The sequence below is a fragment of the Eubalaena glacialis genome, chromosome 15 (assembly GCF_028564815.1).
Source record: "Eubalaena glacialis isolate mEubGla1 chromosome 15, mEubGla1.1.hap2.+ XY, whole genome shotgun sequence".
Taxonomy (NCBI): domain Eukaryota; kingdom Metazoa; phylum Chordata; class Mammalia; order Artiodactyla; family Balaenidae; genus Eubalaena; species Eubalaena glacialis.
This window is the reverse complement of record NC_083730.1, coordinates 16809846-16832314: the sequence shown is the minus strand read 5'-3', so window position 1 is coordinate 16832314 and position 22469 is coordinate 16809846. Positions and strand designations below refer to the sequence as shown.

The following is a 22469-nucleotide window of genomic DNA, read 5'->3' as shown; positions in this document are numbered from 1 at the left end:
GGTGTGATGTGAGGAAGCTTTTGTGTGCTTGCCCAGGAATGCAACATCCATTTGTAATCTCTTTAGGAAAATACGTTCCTGAGTCCAACTGGCAGACCAGATTTTTAAATTTTAAGAATTTAGCATCCGACTGTGGTGACCTACATGGGTGGGATGGGGCGGGGGGGAAGTCCATGAGGGGGGGAATATATGTATACATATAGCTGATTCACTTCGTTGTACAACAGAAACTAACACAACATTGTAAAGCAACTATACCCCAATAAAAAATTAAAATTAAAATTAAAAAAAAAAAAAAGAATTCAGCACCCGATTCAGTAAGCTGATACTACCTTGAAGCCCAAAACAACCAGAAAATAATTTTACATCCCAAAGTGGGGGCATCAAAGAAAATACAAGGCCATCTTGGCTGTGGTTGACTTGGTAAGAATCATAAAATAGATGGCTCTGGACGGTGACTCAGAGGTCACAGATTCCCACTCAGTGTTCATTCCGTAATCTAGATCCTGGTGGTACGTGGGACATGTTCTGAGCACTTCCTGTGAAAGGAAACCATTCTCCTCACTTTATAGTTATGACTTTTTTCTTTTTTTACCCGGATTACTTACTTTGTGAAATAGATTTGGTTCTGAATGATTGAGACTTGGCTCTGTTTTCTATAGAATACGAGACAGGGATCTAAATCTGGGTTAGCAAACTGGTTCACAGGCCAGCCACCTGTTTTTGTAAATAATTTATTGAAACACAGCCACGCCCACTTATTTATTCGTCATTGTCTGTGGCTGCTTTTGAACTACAAGGCAGAGTTGAGTAGTTGCAGCAGAGACTTTATGGCCTGCAAAGCCTGAAGTATTTACAATCTGGCCCTTTACACAAAAAGTCTGCCAACCTCTGGTCTAAATTTATACTCTGTATATATTTCCCCAAAACCACTCAGTTCCAATTTGTAGAAGCTTGGATGGTTTAGTGCTCAAAAATTATTTTTCTTGATGCTTTCACATGTATGAAGTTTGAGCTTCCTGTGCTGTGTTCATCTAAATACCTTTTTATTTGTCTATTCTTAGATGTAGTGAGACTGGAAAATCTCACTAGTGTCCTAGATATCAAATTCTCTCAGAAAAGACTAGAATTCATGACCCACAGTATTCCAGATTTCGGAGGAAGGCTAGTCTACTTATGTGCGTACAAGACCATTTTCTAAGAGAGCGTAGGTGGCTTGGGTGAGCAGGTTTATTTCTTATGATTCACCATCCATGACTGTAGGTAATATTCATATAGAGTGAAAGCTTTACAGTTTTGTGGGCACATACTGACTATATCCGGATCTAACATGAATAGATGAATTAAATACTTAATGAAGCATTAATTTTTATTTATCCTGGTGAAAAGTTTCAAGAATTCTCACAATGAAAATTATACCTTTTATTTATTTAATATATATGCTAATGATACATGTTTCTTTAGTGAATTTCTTTTTTAATAATCAACTTATTGAGTTATAATTTATATGTAATCTTAGTACATTTTTATTCTGTAGAAAAGCTAATTTATTTTACAGGAGGCATATATTAGACCATAGATTTTTCACCTGTTCAGGTTATCAGTCTATACTGTTTTGTTTTTAAAGTTTTTGGTGCCTCTGGGTACTTGCATATTATAGGAATAATGTACAGTTCTGAAACTATTTAGAACAGGCCATTCATTCATACTTAGGGAATGTTTAGCTTTACACCATGTTTGTTCTTCCGTATGTATGTTTCTTTTATTCTATAAATATTTATCAAATTGCATAGTATTTGCTATGAGGGACCTCAGACAAAGTGTGAAATGTAATTCTTGCCCTTATAGATGCTTATAGTTGGGTAGAAAAAGAAAGGATAAATACTTTTAAAGCTAAAACTAGTTTGAGTTGGGTATGAAACAAGAGTCTTAGGAGCATCACAGGGTGTTAACGTAATTAAATGCTAAGCAAAAAGTGCATTCAATTCAGATTTCAGCTCAGTACCTGTTGAGGCTCTGTGAATAAAGCGAGCAATAAAATACAGTCCAGCCTTAAAAGAAATCACAGGAGGATAGAGTGAAATTAAAAATTAAAATTGGGTTTGATACGTGGAAGAGAAGAATTAGACTTACATCTAAGGTGCAGGGAAGCAGATTTGAGCTTCACTGTTTCATGGGGTATCGGCAGGGTGGGGAGATGCCAGGGAAGGCTGCACAGAAGAAACGCTACCTCATACTATCCACAGAGGTATTTGGAGGATGCACAAGAGGAATTTGCCCTGTGTGCAGAGGAGCAGGAAGAGAATGGATATCTGGTACAAACCATCACGGCTTGCCAAGTGACTGCCAGCACGTAGTACTGGAGTGTGATGTTCTAGGAAGGGGGTGATGGGAGGCTGGGACGGGTGAGGTAGGCAAGTACAACGGCCTCATTCCCTGAAGCTACAGAGAACGCCAGGTGGGCTTTAGGGAGAGAAGGGACACATTGACATGTGTGTTTCCAGAGGTTCACTCGTAGCTGTGTGGGATGTGGGCAAGAGAAGGAGAGGCAGGTGGCTGGAGAGATCAGGAAGGCCCACCAAGGACCTGAGAGCTGAGCTGGCTGGAGGGGGAAAGGGTGTGAATGCGCGTCCAGGAGAGGGAAGGCTGTCTCAGAAGAGCAGGGAGGAATGTGTCATGGTCTTCAGAAGATGTGGATTTGAGAGGCTTTGAATGGAAGGTTTATAAAGTCCCAGGAGATGTAGTCAAAATGGTGGGTTGAGGATTAGATTGTGGACCGTCTTGAAAGCCAAGAAGTTTGGATTTTGCCTTACACATAAGGAGACGGTGCAGTGAAAACCCTGTTGCATCTGATCTCAAATACTGTGTCGTCTCCCATTACAAAGGATGATCCTGTGTCCCCGCCCCCCGTAAGGGCAGCCCATCCATCTGCACGCTCCATCCAGCCCCCTGTTGACCGCTCGAGGGTGTCACAGCCGCACTTGTCCGCTCTCTCCTGCATCTTTCTCAGCATCGTAAAGCTCTGCCCTGGTACCCTTATCCTAGCAAAGCAGCCTTCCCTCACCCCCCTTCCCTACTGCCATTTTTTCTCTCCCTCCGTTTATAATAAGTCTCCCTGGAATCGTTTTCTGTCCTTCTGTTCCCTGCTTCCTTCTCCTGTTTAGACTTTCGTCCCACCACACCACCAAAGCCACTCTTGCCAGCCTCTCCAGTGCGTCCGTGTCCCTGAGTGCAGGGGGCTTGGCTTTCTCAGTTGGCGTCTTCATTGACCTGCCTGAAGCACTCGTCTGCTCTGTCCTCCTAGAAGTGCTTTCTTTGCTGGGCCTCTTAAGCACTGTCTTCTCTTGGTTCTCATCCTGCCTCATCGATAGCTCTTCTTGGTCTTTATCATCTTATGAACGTTGATGTGTCCTTTGACTCTCAGACGGTTCTCATCCAGGCCCATGACTCAGAGTGGCATCTATGTCCTAGTGACCCACAGATCTATATCTGCAGCCAGACCTCTCCCCTGAGATCCGGACTTGACGCTAACCACCTATTTATTTAACATCTCTGCTTAGATCTCCAATGGGCTTCTCACACTTAACGTATCCAAAACGTAACACTTTTGATTCTTCTCCTTCCCTAATCCTGCTTCTCCCCTGTTTTCCCAACTAGTAACTGGTAACTCTGCTCCACCGATGCCCAGGCCAAAGAATTTGGAGTGATGCTTCGCCCCTCTTTTTCTCTTCTTTGTCACCTACATTCAGCCCATCCATACATCTACCCTGGAGGTACATACCAAATCTAACCACTTATCATCACCCTTTTTCCCCAAGCCCAGGGCACAGGATCTCTCCCCTGGAGCCTGTGCCCTGGCTCCCTGCTTCCACACTTGGCAGCCGGGGTGACCCATCTAAACTGTGTCGGTCATATTAGTCCTCTGCTCAAACCCTTCAGTGCCCCCTCCTCACAGTCATGGACGATCCGGAGCCCTCACCGTGGTGTACAAGGCTCTGTTGTCTGCGCTCTGAGCTCCCCACCTGCCACCTCCAGCCCTCACTGCATAGAAAACCGCGGAAAGGATGTGATCGGGCAGTTCCCCAGGGAAGTATAAATGGCTCAGGAGTATGTGCCTAGATGGCCAACATCACTAGGCATTGAAGAGAAACAAAGAAAAGTGCAGTAGAATTTTTACCATTCACTTTGGCAGAGTTGAAGAATGTGACCTGGTGTTGAAGACTCCTGATGAAGAGACACCGACTTAGGTCACTGGTGTCCTTTTTGAGGACAGTTTGGCAAGAAGGGTCACAGAGCCTTAACATTTTTACAACTTCTAAACTAGAAAGTCTGTTTTCAGAAATCTATCCAAAGGAAATAATTGGTTGACTATAGAAAATTTTATCTGTAAAAGTTGAAAAGTTGAAACAATCTAAATCATTAATAGAAGATAGTTAAATGGATTATGGTCCATTTATACAATAGAATGCAATGATGGATTAAGAAGAATGTGGAATCATCAAAATATGTGTAGCTGTGTGTGCTTTACAAGCAAAAAATCAGGTGACAAGTCAATATGTATAATATAGACTCATAAATGCACGTGAATCCGTGTATCCAGAAAAGACATGGGCAGGATATATAGCTAGAAATTGATAGTGGTTACCTCAATTGGTGAGATTAGAAGCAATCTCATTCTCTCTTATTTTGCAATAACCATTTGTTATTTTTACAATTGGCAACAATAAGAGAAAGAAAGTGAAGGCTGCAGCATCTAGATGCATCGTATTACTTCACTTTGATATGGAAGCTGCCAGGCAGGAGTTCCTTCAGTTTCCCAGTCCCTTCTTCACCCGCCCACCACTGGCCTTGTAAACATTGCACCTGTTTATGGACGGAGCCTTACCTCCAGTCACACAGGAAGATGTGCTCTTCCTTCTGTGTGAGTCCCTCCCTGTCTCCCCACCTGTGTCCTCAGTGTCTTTGTTTTTTAGAGGCTCTTATCAGGATTTAAACATGCCCGCGTCTCACCCATCTTCCAGAAACAAGCAGTGATTGCTCTCTTTCCAGGACTTTATGGTAAATTTGTTATTCTATGATCACTTTGTAGAACATGCTCATATTTTTCCAGCAGATAATTGTGTATTCAGTTATTTTTTTCTTTTATTCATTTACACAGTGAATATTTACTGAGTGTTTTCTGTATGCTGAATGCCAGGGCTATAAGGATGAATGATCCACAGCTTCTGTTTTCAAGGACCTTACAAGAGAGTGAAATTCCTCCTGAAATAAAAATAAAAAACCAAAAACAAAGTTCAGGACTTTTCTTTGGAGGAAGAGGCACACCACATAAATAGGTATTTTATCTGCTAACTGAAAAAATTTTACCTTAATACCATTAGTCATTAGAGAACTGCAAATTAAACCACAATGAAATACCGCTAGCCACCCTTGATAATGGCTATAATAAAATCAAATAAAATGGCAATATCAAATGCTGGGAAGGCTGCAGAGCCATTGGAGCTCTTATCCATTGCTGGTGGAAAAACAGAGTACGGCCATCTGGAGAACACTTTTTGACAGTTTCTTATGTCATTTACCATAGGACCCAGTAATCCCATTCCTAGGTATTTACCCAAGAGAAATAAGATCGTTTGTTGACACCAAAGCCTGTCCATGAATGTTTGTAGTTTATACTGTATACTTTAATAATTTTCAAAAACTGGAAACAACCTGGAAGTCCTTCACCTGGTAAATGGATAAACAAACGGGTCTGTCCATACAACGGAACACTCGATAGAGCTGCCGATGCGTGATGCCGAGTGAGAGGTGCCAGGCTCCCAAAACCACACACATTATACTCCATGGTCCCATGTACATGACAAATGGAAAAAGCAAAACTGAAGGATGGAAAACAGATCAGTGGTTTTCAAGAGTTGGGTGTAGGAAGGAGGGGTTGACTCTAAAGGGGCACGTGGGAATTCGGGGGGTGATCGAACTGTTGTTCTATATCTTGATTGTAGTGGCAGTTACTTAACTGTACCCATTTCCCAAAACTCATTAAAAAGTGAATTTTACATTTCGTAAATTAATACCTCAGTGAACCTGACCTAAGATCTTTTTGAGGCAACAGAAAAAAATTTTTTTTTATATGAGCTATATTCACATGGTTCAAAAATCCAAATAATATGAAGGAATGCAGTTAAAAGCCTCATTTCTACCTTGCCACCCTTGAAGTTTCTCTATGCCAGTATCATCCTATATGCATCTGTGTTCTCATTTTTACCTCTTTTTAACACAGAACACAGCTTATTAATATAATTTTCTGCACCGGTTCAGTCTCCATGTAATTTATGTTACAGTTCTTTTCATATCAGTGCTTTGAGATCTTTCATTCTTTTCTACAGCTGCATGACAAGAATATTGGTTTGAGTGCATATCATTTATTTAACCATTCCTCCTTGGATGGACCCACATTTTTTCCCATCTTTTCCCCTTACACACAGTGCTGCAGTGAGTAACCTTGTATGTACAGTCAGTTCTGCTGTAACGCCTGTGTTGAAAACACAGAATTGTTCCAATGTAGTTGATACATCAGGGAACAATTGAAGCATAATGTGAATTCTGAGTTTGCTCGTGTGATTCCATCCCTGAGAAACACTAGGTGAGCACAGAAAACTGTGCAAGAGTTGTGTAGGAATACACCCGACACACTTGTGCACACACCTTCTGCCTTCACCAGTGACCTCATCTCCCCGTGGGCTGAGTCACACAGGTCCATACCTCCAATTTCAGATAATCCTCCTTACACCACTTCACAAAAACTCAAGCAAGCCCCCTGGCGCTCACTTCCACAAGCAAACTGAAGGTCTTTTTCAAGGTAAAGTGCCACATTTTTTGCAGCACCTAATATGTGTTTCTTAACCGTTTAACATGTGTAAATCCATGCTACTTTAGTTTTTATTAAATGAGTCATTGGCAGTTTTTGAATGTTATGCCCTGAACTTCATTGTTGCTGGAAGTCTTGTGGGTTTTGTTGCCTGATTCTGCATAGTTCAGTGATTTAGAGCATGTGTTCTATGTATGTTGTGTTACATCAGAACTGACTGTACCATGTGCGGGTTTATTTGTAGAATAGATTCCCAAGTGGAAGGGTCTAGGGTTTTAGGAGTTAAATTCTGAGGGATTGCTGCTGTGGTAGGCGTAAATTATGCAGTTGGTTTGGTTTTCCTTTTTCATAAAAACCGCTATGATAGAGCTGAAGGATGTGTGTCAGCGTGCTTTGGGAATAACTTCACTCCCGTTTAATCTTAAACTTGTGGCTGTTCCTGGGCGTGTGCTGGTCGTCAAGGAGGCCCTGTGCATGTTGGTGTGAGGCAGATATCTCCTGGAGGAGGGGATCTCAGAAGAGATGGAGATGAGTGGGTGTCTGGCCAGATGGAAGTGTGAAGTTGTGGCTTTTCTCCCTCTAACTTCTTCAGAGTCACCTGAAACAGAGGCCTTCAGGCCAAGAGACAGGAAGGGACTGGTTATCAGCATGGAAATGTCTGATCGTGAGAGCGCCCACATCCACCAAGTGCCATCCGAAAAGAATGGCTTTCAAAGGCATTTTAAATCCCAGAGCTCAGACCTGAGCCCAGGGCTGGGGCATTTAGAACAAAGGAGTTTGTTTGGTAAGAGCAGTTAATGATAATGCTTTCTTTCCTAAAGGACACAAAGATAAAAGAGTCAAAAACTGGAGATTAGGGAGAAGGTTTAGGAGGTGTACCCAAGTGTTTTATTTGATATTTTACTCTAAAGTTTTAGCAAAATTTTCAGACCCTGCCAGCTTATTAGTTCACTATTTCTTTAAAGAGTTCTATTTAAAAACAAAATAATTTATAATTCATAAATTTCTTTTCTGATTTTAGTTAACTATAAAAAGTCCACTTAAGGCCCTGGTTCTGTTAATATCAATTTATGCAGCCTTGGAGCCAGCAGAAGTAAAGGACGTTAAAAGTCTTGACAACAGAATGATGATAGACTTTTACACTTTCTTTCTTCCTTTTTTTAAAAGTTAATTAATTATTTATTTATTTTTGGCTGTGTTGGGTCTTTGTTGCGGTGCGCGGGCTTCTCATTGAAGTGCCTCCTCTTGTTGCGGAGCACGAGCTCTAGGCACGAGAGCTTCAGTAGTTGCGGCACGTGGGCTCAACTACGTAGTTGTGGCTCGCGGGCTCTAGAGCGCAGGCTCAGTAGTTGTGGCGCACGGGCTTAGTTGCTCCGCGGGCAGTGGGATCTTCCCGGACCAGGGCTCGAACCCGTGTCCCCTGTATCGGCAGGCGGATTTGTAACCACTGCGCCACCAGGGAAGTCCTACACTTAATACTGTTTTTTCCCATGTTTGTTTGATTAAAAATTGCTTCCTGTGTCATAAAGTAGCAGTGTGAACTATTATAATATTGAAGATACAAGTTATGAAGATAAATTAGGCAAAGCACCTTTAAACAAGTTAGTATTTAAAATTTAACAAAGAAGAAAGTCATTTATCTTGTTAGGTATTGTGAACATGGCAGGTTTGATCTGGAAACTGGAGTTTAACTTGTAATTTTCTTGTCACCAGTGATTTTGAAACCTTGCCTCATTGTTTTGGGATTGCACAGTTCATTTCTGCATTTTTTTTTCATAAGGATGTTGAAAAAGAGTATCTCATACATCGTCAACTCTTTGAAAATAGTAATTATTGATTTAGCTAAGCTGCTCTTCATTTATTTTATTATCTTCTGAGGATTTCTTTATTGATATTTCTCTCTTACAATTTTGATTTGATATTAATATAACTACACTGTAACAAGAAGTAGAATATTAAACTCTTTACCATAATAGAAAACCCAGTCTGCATGTCTCTGAGGCCTCTGCCCTGTTCTGTGCTTAGAAAGGTGTACTTCCATTGTCTCCCTCCTTTATGATTATTTGCTACAACTGTCTTGCTTTTAGAAAGATGTCTTGTGTTTCAGCTCTCCCAGGTGATCTTAACATTGTCCATCTTATATGTACAAAATTCGACAGGAGTTAGGTATTTGTAGATGTTAAAAACCTTTATTGAAACATAGTAGAACTATTCATAACTGACTGTTCTTGACTTCAAGTTTTATTGTAAAAGAAACCTCTTATTCATTCTTTGGCTACATATGCTAATAAAAGAGACTAGGGATGGCCTATTTAATGTGATTGAAAATGTTTGTGAAGGAGAAGGGACAGGATATCTCAGGCACTAGTTGGTCACTTGCTTTGTTCTCTCTGTCTCTCTTTTTTTCCCCAGAGATGATTCTTACAGTCTGGGATTTATGATGTATATGCATATATCCCGGGGATATGCTTAGGAAAACAGTACAAGCAATGGTACGACTTTCATCTTTAACTTGGAGAAGGAACTTCCTCCTTTGCCTTTGTCTGGGTTCAAGACCTTTTCAACATCCGCCGGACTGATTTGCTTTGTTTAAAAGATAGTATTTTCCACTTTTAAAAAAATGAAACTTGGATATGTAACTTTATTATTACTAATAAAATAACACGTATTGAGGATTTCTCTGTGTCCCAAGCACTGTGCTAGCCCTTCAGCGGCCCCCTTCCCCCCAGCACCCTCTCTGAGGACAGCACTGCTGTGATCCCCGCTTGACAGTTTGGGGAGTGGGTGTTTATGGAGGTTGGGACAGTTTCCCCCATCACATGGTTCGTGAGTGGTGGAGAAAAGGTGCCAGCCCATCTCTGGGACTCCTCTCAGCCGCTTGAATAGATTTGCTTACCAGCTTGAATAAGGATGCGTTTGTCAGGTGATTAATGTAAAAATAATTTTTTAAAAAACTTATCATTTCTTTATCACTTAGGTCACAGTTGCTTGCTTATCTCTTCTTATTGCCAAAGATAGTAACACAGTTTCACGTGAGAACTTATTCCTTCTTCATCCCTATTTTTTACGAGGGCTGAGCCAAATTTGTTTCATTCATGAGGCTAACAGTTCTTTCTTGATTTTATTTCCTTGTGATATGACATTACTTCCAGACTGCAGTACATATCATGCCCAAATAATTTGTTTTAAATGTTAAGCCACTAATTTGACTTCAAAGGTTCCACATGGGAATCTGTTGAATTAACATGTCTTAGCCAAAGTGGGAAACTTTCACTTTGATTTTTATATATCTCTTGATCGTGCTCTCTTGCTTTCTCAGTGTCCCTCCCCAGCACACACACACAGACACGTGCGCGCGCACACACACACACACACACACACTCTCTCTACATATACCAACAGGCAATATCCCCAAAGTGGTTTCAAACTTGTGTTCTTGAGATAACCAAATGGTATCATTTAAAACAAAAAGCATTCTTGGAAAACTCTTTCCTTATTTAAGGAATAATTAGTTATTAGTGGGGGAAGCTAAAATGTTTAAAATTAGCCAGAGATGTAATTTAAAATGGCATATTGGAGAAGGAAACCTGTTCTTTCTGGATATAACAAATTAACTAATGGCTTTATTTGCTATCTGCTGAAGAATTGTTTTTCTAGGTTATCTGCTTTTTAAAAATAACGTCTCTTACGCAAAGAAAATTTAATGTTTTCTTTTCAGCTATCTGGGTGTTTGTGTTGAATCAAAATCATAAGTGTTTTTAAGGAAAAAAATAGTTTTTTAGTCTTATGATAAAGTGTATTCTCTAGAAATGAGCCCCTCCATGATTACTCCAGCCCTGCCCACCCTTTCTGTTACATTTTTTAAAAAATTGATTGATTGATTGATTGATTTTTGGCTGCATTGGGTCTTCATTGCTGCGTGCGGGCTGTTCTCTAGTTGCGAGCAGGGGCTACTCTTCACTGCGGTGCGCGGGCTTCTCATTGCAGTGGCTTCTCTTGTTGCGGAACACTGGCTCTAGGCACGTGGGCTTCAGTAGTTGTGGCTCACGGGCTCTAGAGCGCAGGCAGGCTCAGTAGTTGTGGCGCACGGGCTTAGTTGCTCCGTGGCATGTGGGATCCTCCCAGACCAGGGCTCAAACCCGTGTCCCCTGCGTTGGGAGGCTAACCACTGCACCACCAGGGAAGTCCTCTGTTACATCTTTAAAATCTTCTAGTCTTGTTACTGTATTGCTAAACAGTAGTGATACTTAGACTCTTACAAAAGAGTTTTTAATTTGTAAAGTGTTTCTGTTTTTGTTCTCTCAAGTGACTTTCTTTCTCTTTTCTCCTAATAAAGCAAATGAAGAAGCACCCCTGCCGCCAGTGTGACAAGTCTTTCAGCTCATCCCACAGCCTGTGCCGTCACAACCGGATCAAGCACAAAGGCATCAGGAAAGTTTATACCTGCTCGTAAGTCGTGATTTCTAATGTGGGAAGCACAGTGAAAGGATTAGCCTGGAACTTCTCGAAGGTTTTTCCCATTTCACCATTAACTTTCCATTTTCCCATTCTCTGCTCCATGGTGTATGGATTTCCTTTCGGAATTGTATTTTGTTTTGACAGACCATTCTTGCTTGGTTTGTAACACTTAACAATATTAAAATAAAAAGGAGCAATCCCTTGCCCACCCTTTGTATGTTCTTATCTGTTACCTTTGTTCTTTTTTTTTGGCCACACAGTTTGTGGGATCTTAGTTCCCCAACCAGGGATTGAACCCGGGCCCTCAGCAGTGAAAGCACAGAGTCCTAACCACTGTACTGTCAGGGAATTCCCACCTATGTTCTTATCCATTATACAGAGATAGGCATTTTATTACTGAGAATTTTGGAGAAGGGGCTCACGGCAGGTAGGTGCACGGTTGAATGAGATGCTCTTCGGTCTCTTACACACAGTGAGTTGGCAGCATCAGTAAGCCGGTTGGGCTGGTCGATCTACTCAGGGTTCAGGGCGGGCCCTGGTGGGGCCAGTCATGGAGTCATCCTGGGCTGGACGTTTGCCCCTCGGCTGCAGTGCATCCCTCATCTCAGCACACACTGTTGGTTAGAGACCAAATTCAAGGAACTGAGTGGGCCAACCCACTGAGTGGACAGTCCATGAGATTCTTCTTTGTATATGAAGGTCAGAGATTGTTATATTATTATTAGTGAGAAAGCTTTCTCACCCACTCAGAACATGCCTGAAGTGAGGTGATATAACAGGGTTACTTACCTTAAGGCACTTCTCATAAAAGAGGACTAAACGACACAGAAGCCATATAGCCAGTGTGTGGCCGTGATGAAAGCAGGGCTCCGTGTACCATGTGGCTGAGGGAACGTGAGAAAGTTGGCTGCCAGATCGCCGGGGCTTTGCTGTGTCTTGGTTAGTTAAGGAAAGTTTCTTGGGTAGGAAAACAGGGACCCTCCTTCCGTGAAATTGATGCTGGAAGTGATTTGGTGAGATGAGAACATTCTGTAAATACAGTCTGTATGTTGAGACTGCATTGAAAGAATCAGTGAATTTAGGAGGAAACCCTGGGCTGAGAAAATGGAAAGGAAGGCTGGCGTGGATGGCACAGTCATTCCTCTAACAGGTGTGTTCATTTCCTCGTGAAGTGCCTGTAAGGCAGTAAAATGCCAGGATTGTCTAGCTAATTTCGTTTGTTCTTTGGTGTTGGTGCTGGCTCCCACTGCTGCCCCATAGAGGATCTCTAACATGAAATCATCAGAGTTTGGAGCCAATCATTATAAAATTCTTAGAAGCCTCTCTGATGACAGCAAATTTGGTTCTGCATAAGCCATGAGGAACTTTCCATCCACCTCCGCTGCAGTGGTATTCTTGATGTCTGGCTTAGAGTATCTGTAATCACCATGGTCATTAACTTTGGTTTACCTGTTTTTGGCCTGTTTGATTAAGAAAATGATAAATTCATATCTTCTAAAGAAAGACTGTAATCATAATTAACATAATTTTGCACAAGCTGAAATGACAATTTAAATAATTGACCTGTTTTGGATATCTGTTCACAGTTTTCTACATTTTAGTCGACTGACTGAGCACATGTACTTGAGCGCTGCGGTTCTAACCATGCATATTGCATTTGTGCTTTGATGAGGAATTTGATGGGGAGACAATCTGTCTTGTCTGTGTTACGGCAGAGTGGACAGGAATTGTTAACACCAGCGTGAAGGAGTCAGGCAGGGACTTCCTTCCTATTAAAGTGTCTCATGACGTACATTCTGAGGGAACAGTCTGAGTCACTGGAAAGAAAACTTCTGAAATTTAATGTTCTCCATGTTAAAATTATAGCCATCTTGAATAACGAATTAAGTAATACTTTAACCAAACTCAGAAAATAAATACTCCATCTGACCCAAATTAGGCTGGTCCTGTAAGGACACAAAAACTGATAGAAAACTTTTAACAAAAGCTGCAAGAGTTTTTCTTTTTTCCACCAATTGGAAACTATGATTCATAGCAAAATTACTCTTTCGCTTTGGACCAGTGGTACTCAGGCAGACGACCCTGGCCCCTCTGAGCGGGCTGTCGGCCGGCTGAGGGCTTTCAGCAGTGAATGTGCGCCTCAGTGAGTTCCTTTAAAGCAAGTAGGTTATTTCCTTGTCTTTTTCCTCACAGGCACTGCCCAGACTCCAGGCGTACCTTCACGAAACGGTTAATGCTGGAGAAACATATCCAACTCATGCACGGAATTAAGGATCCTGACTTGAAAGAAATGACAGAAGCCACCAATGAGGAGGAAGCAGAAATAAAAGAAGATACCAAGGTCAGACACTGCATGTGTTCTCTTTACAGTGAAGTTGTGTTCACTTGCTTTTTCCTTTTTTTTTTTTTTTTGCCTTTAAATTATTCTACAGTTACACAGTTTTAAAAATTCAGACTGTGCATAAAGCTTTAAAATAATAGGGACGCTCTCTCTGCACTGATTCTGAGCTTTCATCTTGCTCCTAAAAGATAACCTTTATTAAGTTTCTTCTGTATCCTTCCAGACACAACTTTAGGGATAGATCTACTTACATATAAAATTTTATGTTGACTCACAGAAGTTGTCTCTTAGCCAGGGGATTGTATGAATCTAGACTCCTTTTCATTGGCAGTGTATTGGTTGTGAGAGGTACCTAATCAAAATTGATTCCATTTAGCTTCTCTTTGTACTGATAAAGGATTAAGATAAGATTCGTAGATAGTGCCTTATCAGTAGGTAGTGAACTTGAAGCAGACAACAGAATGTATACTAACCTGAGTACGCGGTGTGTGTGTCACAAGTGCTGTTGCAGTAAAGCAGACACTTAGGAGACCTGCTGTCTTTGGCCCTGTGCGGCGTCTGGAACGTTCCTGGGTAAAAGCCTGTGTGTGCTTTCAAGGAGTTAATCATTGAAATCAGAATACAAGTCAGACTCGTGTCACATTAAATTGTAATCCTTTCCCTCAAGTGATGGGGAGGCCGGGGTGGGGGTGGGGTGGAATTAAAGAATGTACGTGCAGGAGCAGCTTTAGGTCAAGGCGGAAAAGCAGGACGGCTGCGGAGCTGGGAGGAAGGGGCGTCCCCTCGGCTTGGATTTTTAGAGAGTTGGAAGGGAGGGGATTTGATGAGGCCAGAGGGGAAGGAGTAGGAGGAAGGTGAGTGGGCAGGAAAGGGCGCTTAGGAGACCCGGTGAGGCTCAGGTGGCTCCATCTGAGTCTCGGGAAAAGCACAAGTGCGGACATCTTCTCCTCCACGAGGTGCTTTTCCGTCCGCCCGCCCCCTGCCTCTCCTTGGCCTCATCTGCGCACTCACCTGGTCACCCTGCCCCGGCCCCCCTGGCGTGCCTCCTGGGCCCCTTTCCCCGTGTGGCCTCCTGACTCAGGCCGTCCTTGCCACACTGCACGCTGGCTCCTTCGTGGCTCTTTGTCACTCCATTGGCGCCTGCGTCCCACGAGGGCCGGGACCTGTCTGTCCTACGGAGCCGGCTGATGGAGGATGCCTGGTCATCCCGGGGCTGAGTCCACCTCTGTCGGGGGCTGGAAGGCACGACCCTTGGAATGTTCCTTACAGCTGGCGGCCGCGCAGCTGTAAGGAGCCCGCACCCCCCGCTCCCGGGACACGTTTCCCCGCAGCCCCGGAGCCCGCGAGCACCGACCGCCCGTCACCTGCCCAGAGACCGGTTTTCAGTGCGTCACCCGCTCTGTTTTTCTCTCCAAGGTTCCCAGTCCCAAGCGGAAGTTGGAAGAACCCGTTTTAGAGTTCAGACCTCCCCGAGGGGCCATCACGCAGCCCCTGAAGAAGCTGAAGATCAACGTGTTCAAGGTGCACAAGTGCGCCGTGTGCGGCTTCACCACGGAGAACCTGCTGCAGTTCCACGAGCACATCCCGCAGCACAAGTCGGACGGCTCGTCCCACCAATGCCGTGAGTGCGGCCTCTGCTACACGTCGCACGTCTCCCTGTCCCGGCACCTCTTCATCGTCCACAAACTGAAGGAGCCGCAGCCGGCGGCCAAGCAGAACGGGGCCGGTGAGGAGAGCCAGCAGGAGAACAAGCCCGGCCCAGAGGACGCGCCGGCCGACGGCCCCGTGTCGGACAGAACGTGCAAAGTGTGTGCAAAGACGTTCGAGACGGAAGCTGCCTTAAACGCCCACATGCGGACCCACGGCATGGCCTTCATCAAATCCAAAAGAGTGAGCTCGGCGGAGAAATAGCTGCGCACCCTTCTCGCGGAGAGTCCCGGTCCGCGTTGGAAGCAAAAAGACAGTTTTCTTACAAGAAGTTGGCAGTTATCATAGAGTTAACAGTACTGTCTAGGCTGTTGCAATATATCCTCCTTCCACTCCCTTCTCCGCCTCCTCTTGTATATCCTCCTCGATTAAGTATTAAAACAGTATTTGAGTTGAAAAGAGTTTGTATATATTTAAATGAATAACTTTTTATACTCTTTGTTACATGTTTATATCAGTATTTAGTGGAAAATGTTTTGAAGTTTTTTTTTTTGTTTCGTTCTTGGTTTTTTTGTTTTGGTTTTTGTTTTTTAATTTGGGTTAGAATTTTTCTTTTTGTACTGTTTCTTTAAAACAGAGTTCTTAGTAACAGGGGCAGTTCCTGAATTCAAATAAACCATTTTGTATGTCACAGATTTGAATGGGTTAACTAATTACAGGCTACGATAATGCCTTTTTTAGTGTTTTTAATTTTTAGAATTCACTACATAAATCGTAGGTGATTGTAGGTCTCAAAAACACTAGGGACTTTTAAGTGTCTTAGCACTATCCTCAACGTGCCTGCTCCGCCAGGACCGCGGCCCGGCGTGTGGCGTCTTCTCCAGGCCAAACTGTGTCGAAAGCAGCCTTGCAGGTCGCTTCTTTCCCAGTGGGGGGATGAAAACTTGGGCCAGAAATCCAGTAAGGAACGTGGATTAATTCCGTCTCAGAATGGGGAAGAAGGGGTATCCTAAAGGGAAAAAACGGGGGTGCGGGGTGGCTGGGGGCAGCGGTGGCTTTCTGGGCCGATTTGCAAGGCTGACTTCTAAAGAGCACAAGGAGATATAGCAGCGAAAGGGCTGGACTACTGTAAAAGTTACAAATACGTAGTTAGACCAATAGATTTATATAGTCACGCTTTTGTCATGTAATTTATTAACTATTGCAAAGACACAACTAAAAATATCAAGTATTTCTCTGGCTCTTGACAGGAAAAAAAAAAAAAAATCACAGTTGACTTAACCCTTTGCTGTCTAAAGAGTTGGCGTTTCCTGTTCAGGGTGCTACTGCCAAACGTCCTGGTACTTAGACTTGGGATGCACAACTTCCACCTTATTGATGCAGCAGCCGGCGTGTCGCAGTTGGCCGTTCGAGTCAGCACTGAGCCACATGGGTTTAGTTCAGCCATTTCAATAAGTATCTTTAACATCGGTAGTTCCGCTTTCTTAGTGCAGCCGAGGTACTCTTCTGTCCCTTCCAAACGTTTATAGTTCTCTGGGAGAGTTATACTTTTTGGTTTTGTGTTTTGTGTTTTCTTTTGCATTTTATATCTTGTATTTATCCCTAAACATGTTTTGTACTTTTTTTTTTTTAAGAGAAGAAATTCTTTTGTGTATATATAGATATACTTGCATGATATACTGTAGTCAACGTTCGGTTCCTCAAAAGGTCTTGCTGCTGTCAGGTGTCATGCACTAACCATATCCATCCTAACTGTATTAAACACATTTCATATGTAAATAAACGTGGGACATTTGGCCCTTGTGCTTCCGTGAGAGAGTTATTGATGGTGGGTCGCTGACATCTTCATGAAGTTTAGGGAGTGATTCATTGCAGGGATGGCCTACGGGATATTGCAGAATTCTCCCTGCTCAGAAGAGCGGCATTTTCATTCTCGTTAGCAATCAGCTGTTTTGTCACTTTCATGTTGACTCCATCAGTACATCGGTATAACCCGAGGGTGTGATTAAGTACGCCTCAACTTGAAATTCAATTGCTGTTACTCGTTGTATTTATACTTGTATTGCTCTTAAGTTGTATTCATAGCACTTTTCATATGTTTCTGCATTTGAACCTTGCAATAAACCTGTGCGGTGGGCTGCACAGGTCTAATAGCCTAGTTTTACAGTCGAGGAAGCTGAACTCATTAAGTTCTTGGCCTAAGCCCTCGGAGCTGGTAAGTGGCTTTGCGTATTAGAACCCAGATGTTCTTGCTCTAAATCTAGTGCTCGCTCTATGTGTTTATGTACATATTCACAAATACTCCTTTATTCAACAAATAAAAAGTATGTGCAAAACACAATATTAGAAATTTTTGTTTGTGGCACTATGACTTTTATAAGATAACTTGGGAGTCTATCTACTCATAAATACCCAGATGTGCTTGGTAATATGAAATTGGCATCTTATTAAATACCTAGATGAGCATCCAGGAAAGTTTTAAAATATGCCCAGAGGTCCAAAATGAAGAAGAAACTAAAATCCAGAGTAAGAAAACAGCATCCGATGCTGTAGCCCTGGGAGGAAACCTGGATGGTTCAACTGAAGAGAGAATTGATGAACTGGAAGACGGATTGTGAAGAAATTCCCTAGAATGCAGCAAAGAGATAAGGAGATGAAATATATGAAAGCGCATAGGAGTCCGGAAGGACAAAATAAGCAGCTCTAACAAGTTTAATAGGAGCTCCAGAAGGGGGAATAGAAGGAATTGGGGAGAGCCGGTGTGGAAAATTCTTGGCTGTTAATGAAAGACATGAATACTTGGGTTAACGTGGTGAATGCTGAGCAAAAAATCCACATTAGGACTTGTGAATTCTACCCATTTTTCATTAGTTGAAGATACTGGGTGTGGTTGTCAATGTGGGCATTAGAGAAACAGGACATAGACCAAAGGTAGAAAACTGGGGCACGTTCCATGAATTTTTAGGAATCCCATTTCCTCTGTTGGTGGGGAAGGGGAGGTGAGGCTGACAGAGTAGGCTGGGTCCAAGGTGTAAAAAGCCTTGAATGACAATCTAGGGGGTTTGTACTCTGATAGAGATGAGTTATTTGGACAGGGGAGTGACAACCAGATTAATTGGTGACGGTGCTTAAGATGGATGGTGGGAGGGATTTCCCTGGTGGCACAGTGGTTAAGAATCTGCCTGCCAATGCAGGGGACACGGGTTTGAGCCCTGGTCCGGGAAGATCCCACATGCTGTGGAGCAACTAAGCCTGTGTGTCACAACTACTGAGCCTGCGCTCTAGAGCCCACGAGCCACAACTGCTGAAGCCTGCGCACCTAGAGCCCGTACTCTGCAATGAAGAGTAACCCCCGCTCACTGCAACTAGAGGAAGCCTGCACACAGCAACGAAGACCCAACACAGCCAAAATAAATAAATAAATTTATTAAAAAAAAAAAGATGGTGGGAGTGTATCAATCAGCATAAGTTAGGTTATGCTGAGGTTGTAACCCTGAATCTTAACGGCTTATAACAAGACTTACTTTTCTTTTCTTTTTTTTGGCTGCACCCCACGGCATGTAGTATCTTAGTTCCCTGACCAGGGGTTGAACCTGTGCCCCCTGCAGTGGAAGTGCAGAGTCTTAACCACTGGATCGCCAGGGAAGTCCCCTGAGACTTATTTCTTCCTCAGATTGGAGACATTGCTCCAAATCTCTTTATCCCCTTACCCCACTTTCAACAAAAGTTGCTGCTTATTAGGGCAGATGGGAAGTGCAATTGAATGTTCTGGCACAGAAGTGACAGATGTCATGTCACTTTTCACATTTCATTGACCAAAACCAGTAACATGGTCCCACCTAATCACAAGGAGGTCAAGAAGTGCGATCCTACCATGTGCCCAGAAGGCAGAAGACTGAAAATATTTGCACAGCATAAATGACCATCACAGGAATAAAGTTTAAATCGAAGTAGCTATGGTGCCAACATAGTGGTCCACATGGGCATGAGGACTCGGCTTAGGGTGGGGGAAGTAATCTTGGAAAGAGGCTGCAGTTGTAGGTAGCATTTCAGAAGGAGCATCAAGGAAAATTTCGTGCTGTGGGATACAGAGAAAGAAGAGAAGCCTGAAAGTTCAAACCTAGGTGATTTTTTTCCAGCATTTAGATCACTTAAATAGAAATACGGAAGTCAAAGTTAAGAGCTGTTTATGGGGAAGATGAACTTTAGATATACATTCAAGGTTAGTTTTTGTTTGAATGTGTGTGGTTGGGTGATTTTATTATCAATAACTGAGTAACAGTAGTGCATAAAGAAGAATGCCATCAAGGTGGTAAAACATGAAGAAAAGGACAATGCAGGCTCAGAATCCCTGGCATAGACAACTGCTTCCTCCCGAACACATTTTCTGCAAATTCCTGACTCCTACTCCAGTAAGTATTCCAAAGAACAACTGTTCCACCCCAAAGCTCTGATGGGTGCCTCTCTTCAGGGTCGGTGGGCTAGTGAGTTCCGTCCCAGGATCTTTGACCAACGGAAATTTCCTGTTGAAAACTTTGGCCGAGGTTAATATATTATTTCATAATATATTCATCATGCCGTGAGCACTGTTATTCTTTTTTTTTTTTTTTTGATGTCTACTTGGAAGGGGAAAAAATAAATGTGTTTAAAGAACTTCATAAATAAAATATGACTTAAAGGAACCATTGATCTGTCCCAGAGAATTGTCTGAAAATAAAGAGGGGAGTGCCAAATGCAGGATGCTATTTATGCCATTTAGTTTCTCTCTCTCTCTCTCTCTCTCTCTCTCTCTCTCCCTCCCTCTCTCTCCCTCTCTCTTTCTCTCTGTCTCTCTCTCTCTCTCTGCAAATCAGATGCTGTAAGGATCCCAGATTGTAGCTCTTACTTTTAAGCATACATCTTCTAAATAAAGAACCTGGAGTTAGTTTCCTTAAAAACTTGGCTTCTGCTTTTGCACAATGTAGTCTTTGCTTAAATGGATCCTTGAACCTTCTTGTTTGAGTTTCTTTTTGCAGTGAGGAACCTCACATCCCTACAGAGTTAATCATAAACCTTTGGGATATGACAGTGTGAACTTATTTCTCTGCAAAGAGCCTCTTTTCCTGCTGCTAGAAGCTTCTGGACTAGCCAGTTGTAATTTTGTAGTCACCATTACTCCCAAAGCACTGATTCTGAACAGCCCGGTCTCGGTCCACATGTTTTGGGTGTAAGGCCGAATTTGAGACTTGGCTACTGTCAGTCTTCCCTAGCTAGTTTCCAAATTAAATTTATGAGGTTAGTTTTGACTCAGAAAGCAACACTATTTATACCGTTTCACAGTATTTAAAGGAACTGATTATTTAATTTGCTTTGCTTTTTATTATAAGCTGCTATCCTTGAGCTTTTCTTACAGTTATAATTGTACATTACACTACCATGGCAAGTCTGTTTCTAAGCGCACTCCTTTGCAAGACGATATTTTTATCTAGAGGCACTCTATAATTAGAGTTCACCCTATCACACCTCCAACTCAGTTCCAGAAAGTGTGGGTTTAGCCTAAGAGTAATTGTACTGACCTTCAGGTCGAGTCAAGTTTAATTGGATCGGTTATTTCTGGAGAAGAAACATCATCTATTTTTTGAAAAAGAACAAGGAAGGCAGAGATCCACTGACTGGAGAGAATGGTGTGAGGTTGACATGAGTCAGGAGAAAGCAGAGTTGCGTGTGTCAAAGGGAACGACCCTGTCTTGGAAAGGGTAGAAGACATATCTCTAAGTAGGGGTGATGGACATTTATCTTGACTTTGTCAGTTCAGTATCTGATCCCTTTCTGGGGTTGGGACTCTACCATTGTATGAATCTCTGAGAGATGGATCTTGCCTCCTACTCCCGAAACCAGAAGGTCACTCTCCCTGACCCCCAGCAGCCTAACCTTAGGCATGGGATGACCAATACTTGGTCAAAATGGTGCTCCTGCTTTGACTCTCGAGCAGGTGATACAACAAAGTAGGGACAGTTTAAATGTACCCATTCTGGTGGCACGGAGGCGATGGTCATGGTGATTGCAGATGGAGAATTACACAGAGCATTGCTTTTGTTGGTCAGGGAAAAGGAAGAACCAAGATCTGGAAGAAAAGAATGTAGACATTCCTCAGAATCTCTGCCAGTTGGGAACCAGTCTGCCTTCCGGGAACCACTGACCATCTTGGACCCAAGGGTGCCATCATGGTGGGACACTTTGAAGCTTAAGCTTTTCCTTCCCTCTTAATAAGACACCATCCAAGCAACATGACAATATCAATTATTTTATTTTATTTTAATATTTTATTGAAGTATAGTTGATTTACAGTGTTGTGTTAATTTCTGCTGTAGAGCAAAGTGATTCAGTTATACATATATACATTCTTTTCATATTATTTTCTTTTATGGTTTATCACAGGATATTGATATTGAGTATAGTTCCCTGTGCTATAGGGACAAGTACGACCTTGTTGTTTATCCATCCTATGTATACTAGTTTGCATCTGCTAATCCCAAACTCCCAATCCTTCCCTCCCCAACCCCTCCTCCTCCCATCACAGGACATGGCACTTACTGATTCCTCTGCCTGGACTGCTTGCCCCTGTTGTTATTCCCACGGGGGCCTTTCCCCTTCTTGCAGGTTGGCTCTGAAGTCATCTGCTCAGAGGGATCTCCGGGTCACCTCACTCAAAGTGCCCACGCCCACCAACAGCACGCACCCGCTTCGACACTCTCCATTTCTTTACCCGCATTATTTTTCTTCCCAGCACTAATCCCTCCTGCCACTTTATGCTTATTTGTTAACCCTGTGCCATCCTCTGGATGAAACATTCCAAGCTGTTCCATAAGCTCTTGCCTGCTTTCTGATCTGTGTTCACCATTTCCTCTCATTGCAAGAGGTGTTTTTCGAAAATTTTGCCACCTGGGAGCAGCAGACATTAGTTTTCCCATCAGGTTGATCCTGATTCTTGTCAGCAAAGACAAAGCCTTGTTTTCTCAAGTCCATTGCCAAATGACGAGAGGCCGAATGCTATTTCCTTTTCTGTAGAGCTAGTTACTTGAATAAAACGACTGTGGCATTAATAACAGCATCAGCTAGTGATTACCGCTGCCTCAGGAAATGATAGAGGCTTGCTTTCAGGAAAGGCAGGCGTTA

At 42.8% G+C, this 22469-nt stretch overlaps 1 protein-coding gene and 1 long non-coding RNA gene across 8 annotated transcripts in view; one reads left to right on the top strand and one right to left on the bottom strand.

Annotated features, from left to right (window-relative positions):
* Positions 1–17664, top strand: part of ZNF532 (zinc finger protein 532) — a 107103-nt gene extending 89439 nt beyond the window's left edge. For 6 of the 7 annotated variants that reach the window (XM_061169393.1, XM_061169395.1, XM_061169391.1 and 3 more), the window contains 3 exons: positions 11205–11317; positions 13520–13667; positions 15084–17664. In XM_061169393.1, coding sequence (XP_061025376.1) covers positions 11205–11317; positions 13520–13667; positions 15084–15578 — 756 coding nt within the window. In that variant the 3' untranslated portion in view covers positions 15579–17664. The remainder of the gene's footprint in view (positions 1–11204; positions 11318–13519; positions 13668–15083) is intronic. The other variant, XM_061169396.1, reaches the window with a different exon arrangement.
* On the bottom strand, positions 5180–14220 carry LOC133075261 (uncharacterized). Its single transcript, XR_009697340.1, has 3 exons — positions 14141–14220; positions 11749–11940; positions 5180–5262 (listed from the first exon to the last, which is right to left on the bottom strand). It is a non-coding gene; the product is annotated as an uncharacterized LOC133075261 (long non-coding RNA).
* Positions 17665–22469: the final 4805 nt, after the last annotated feature.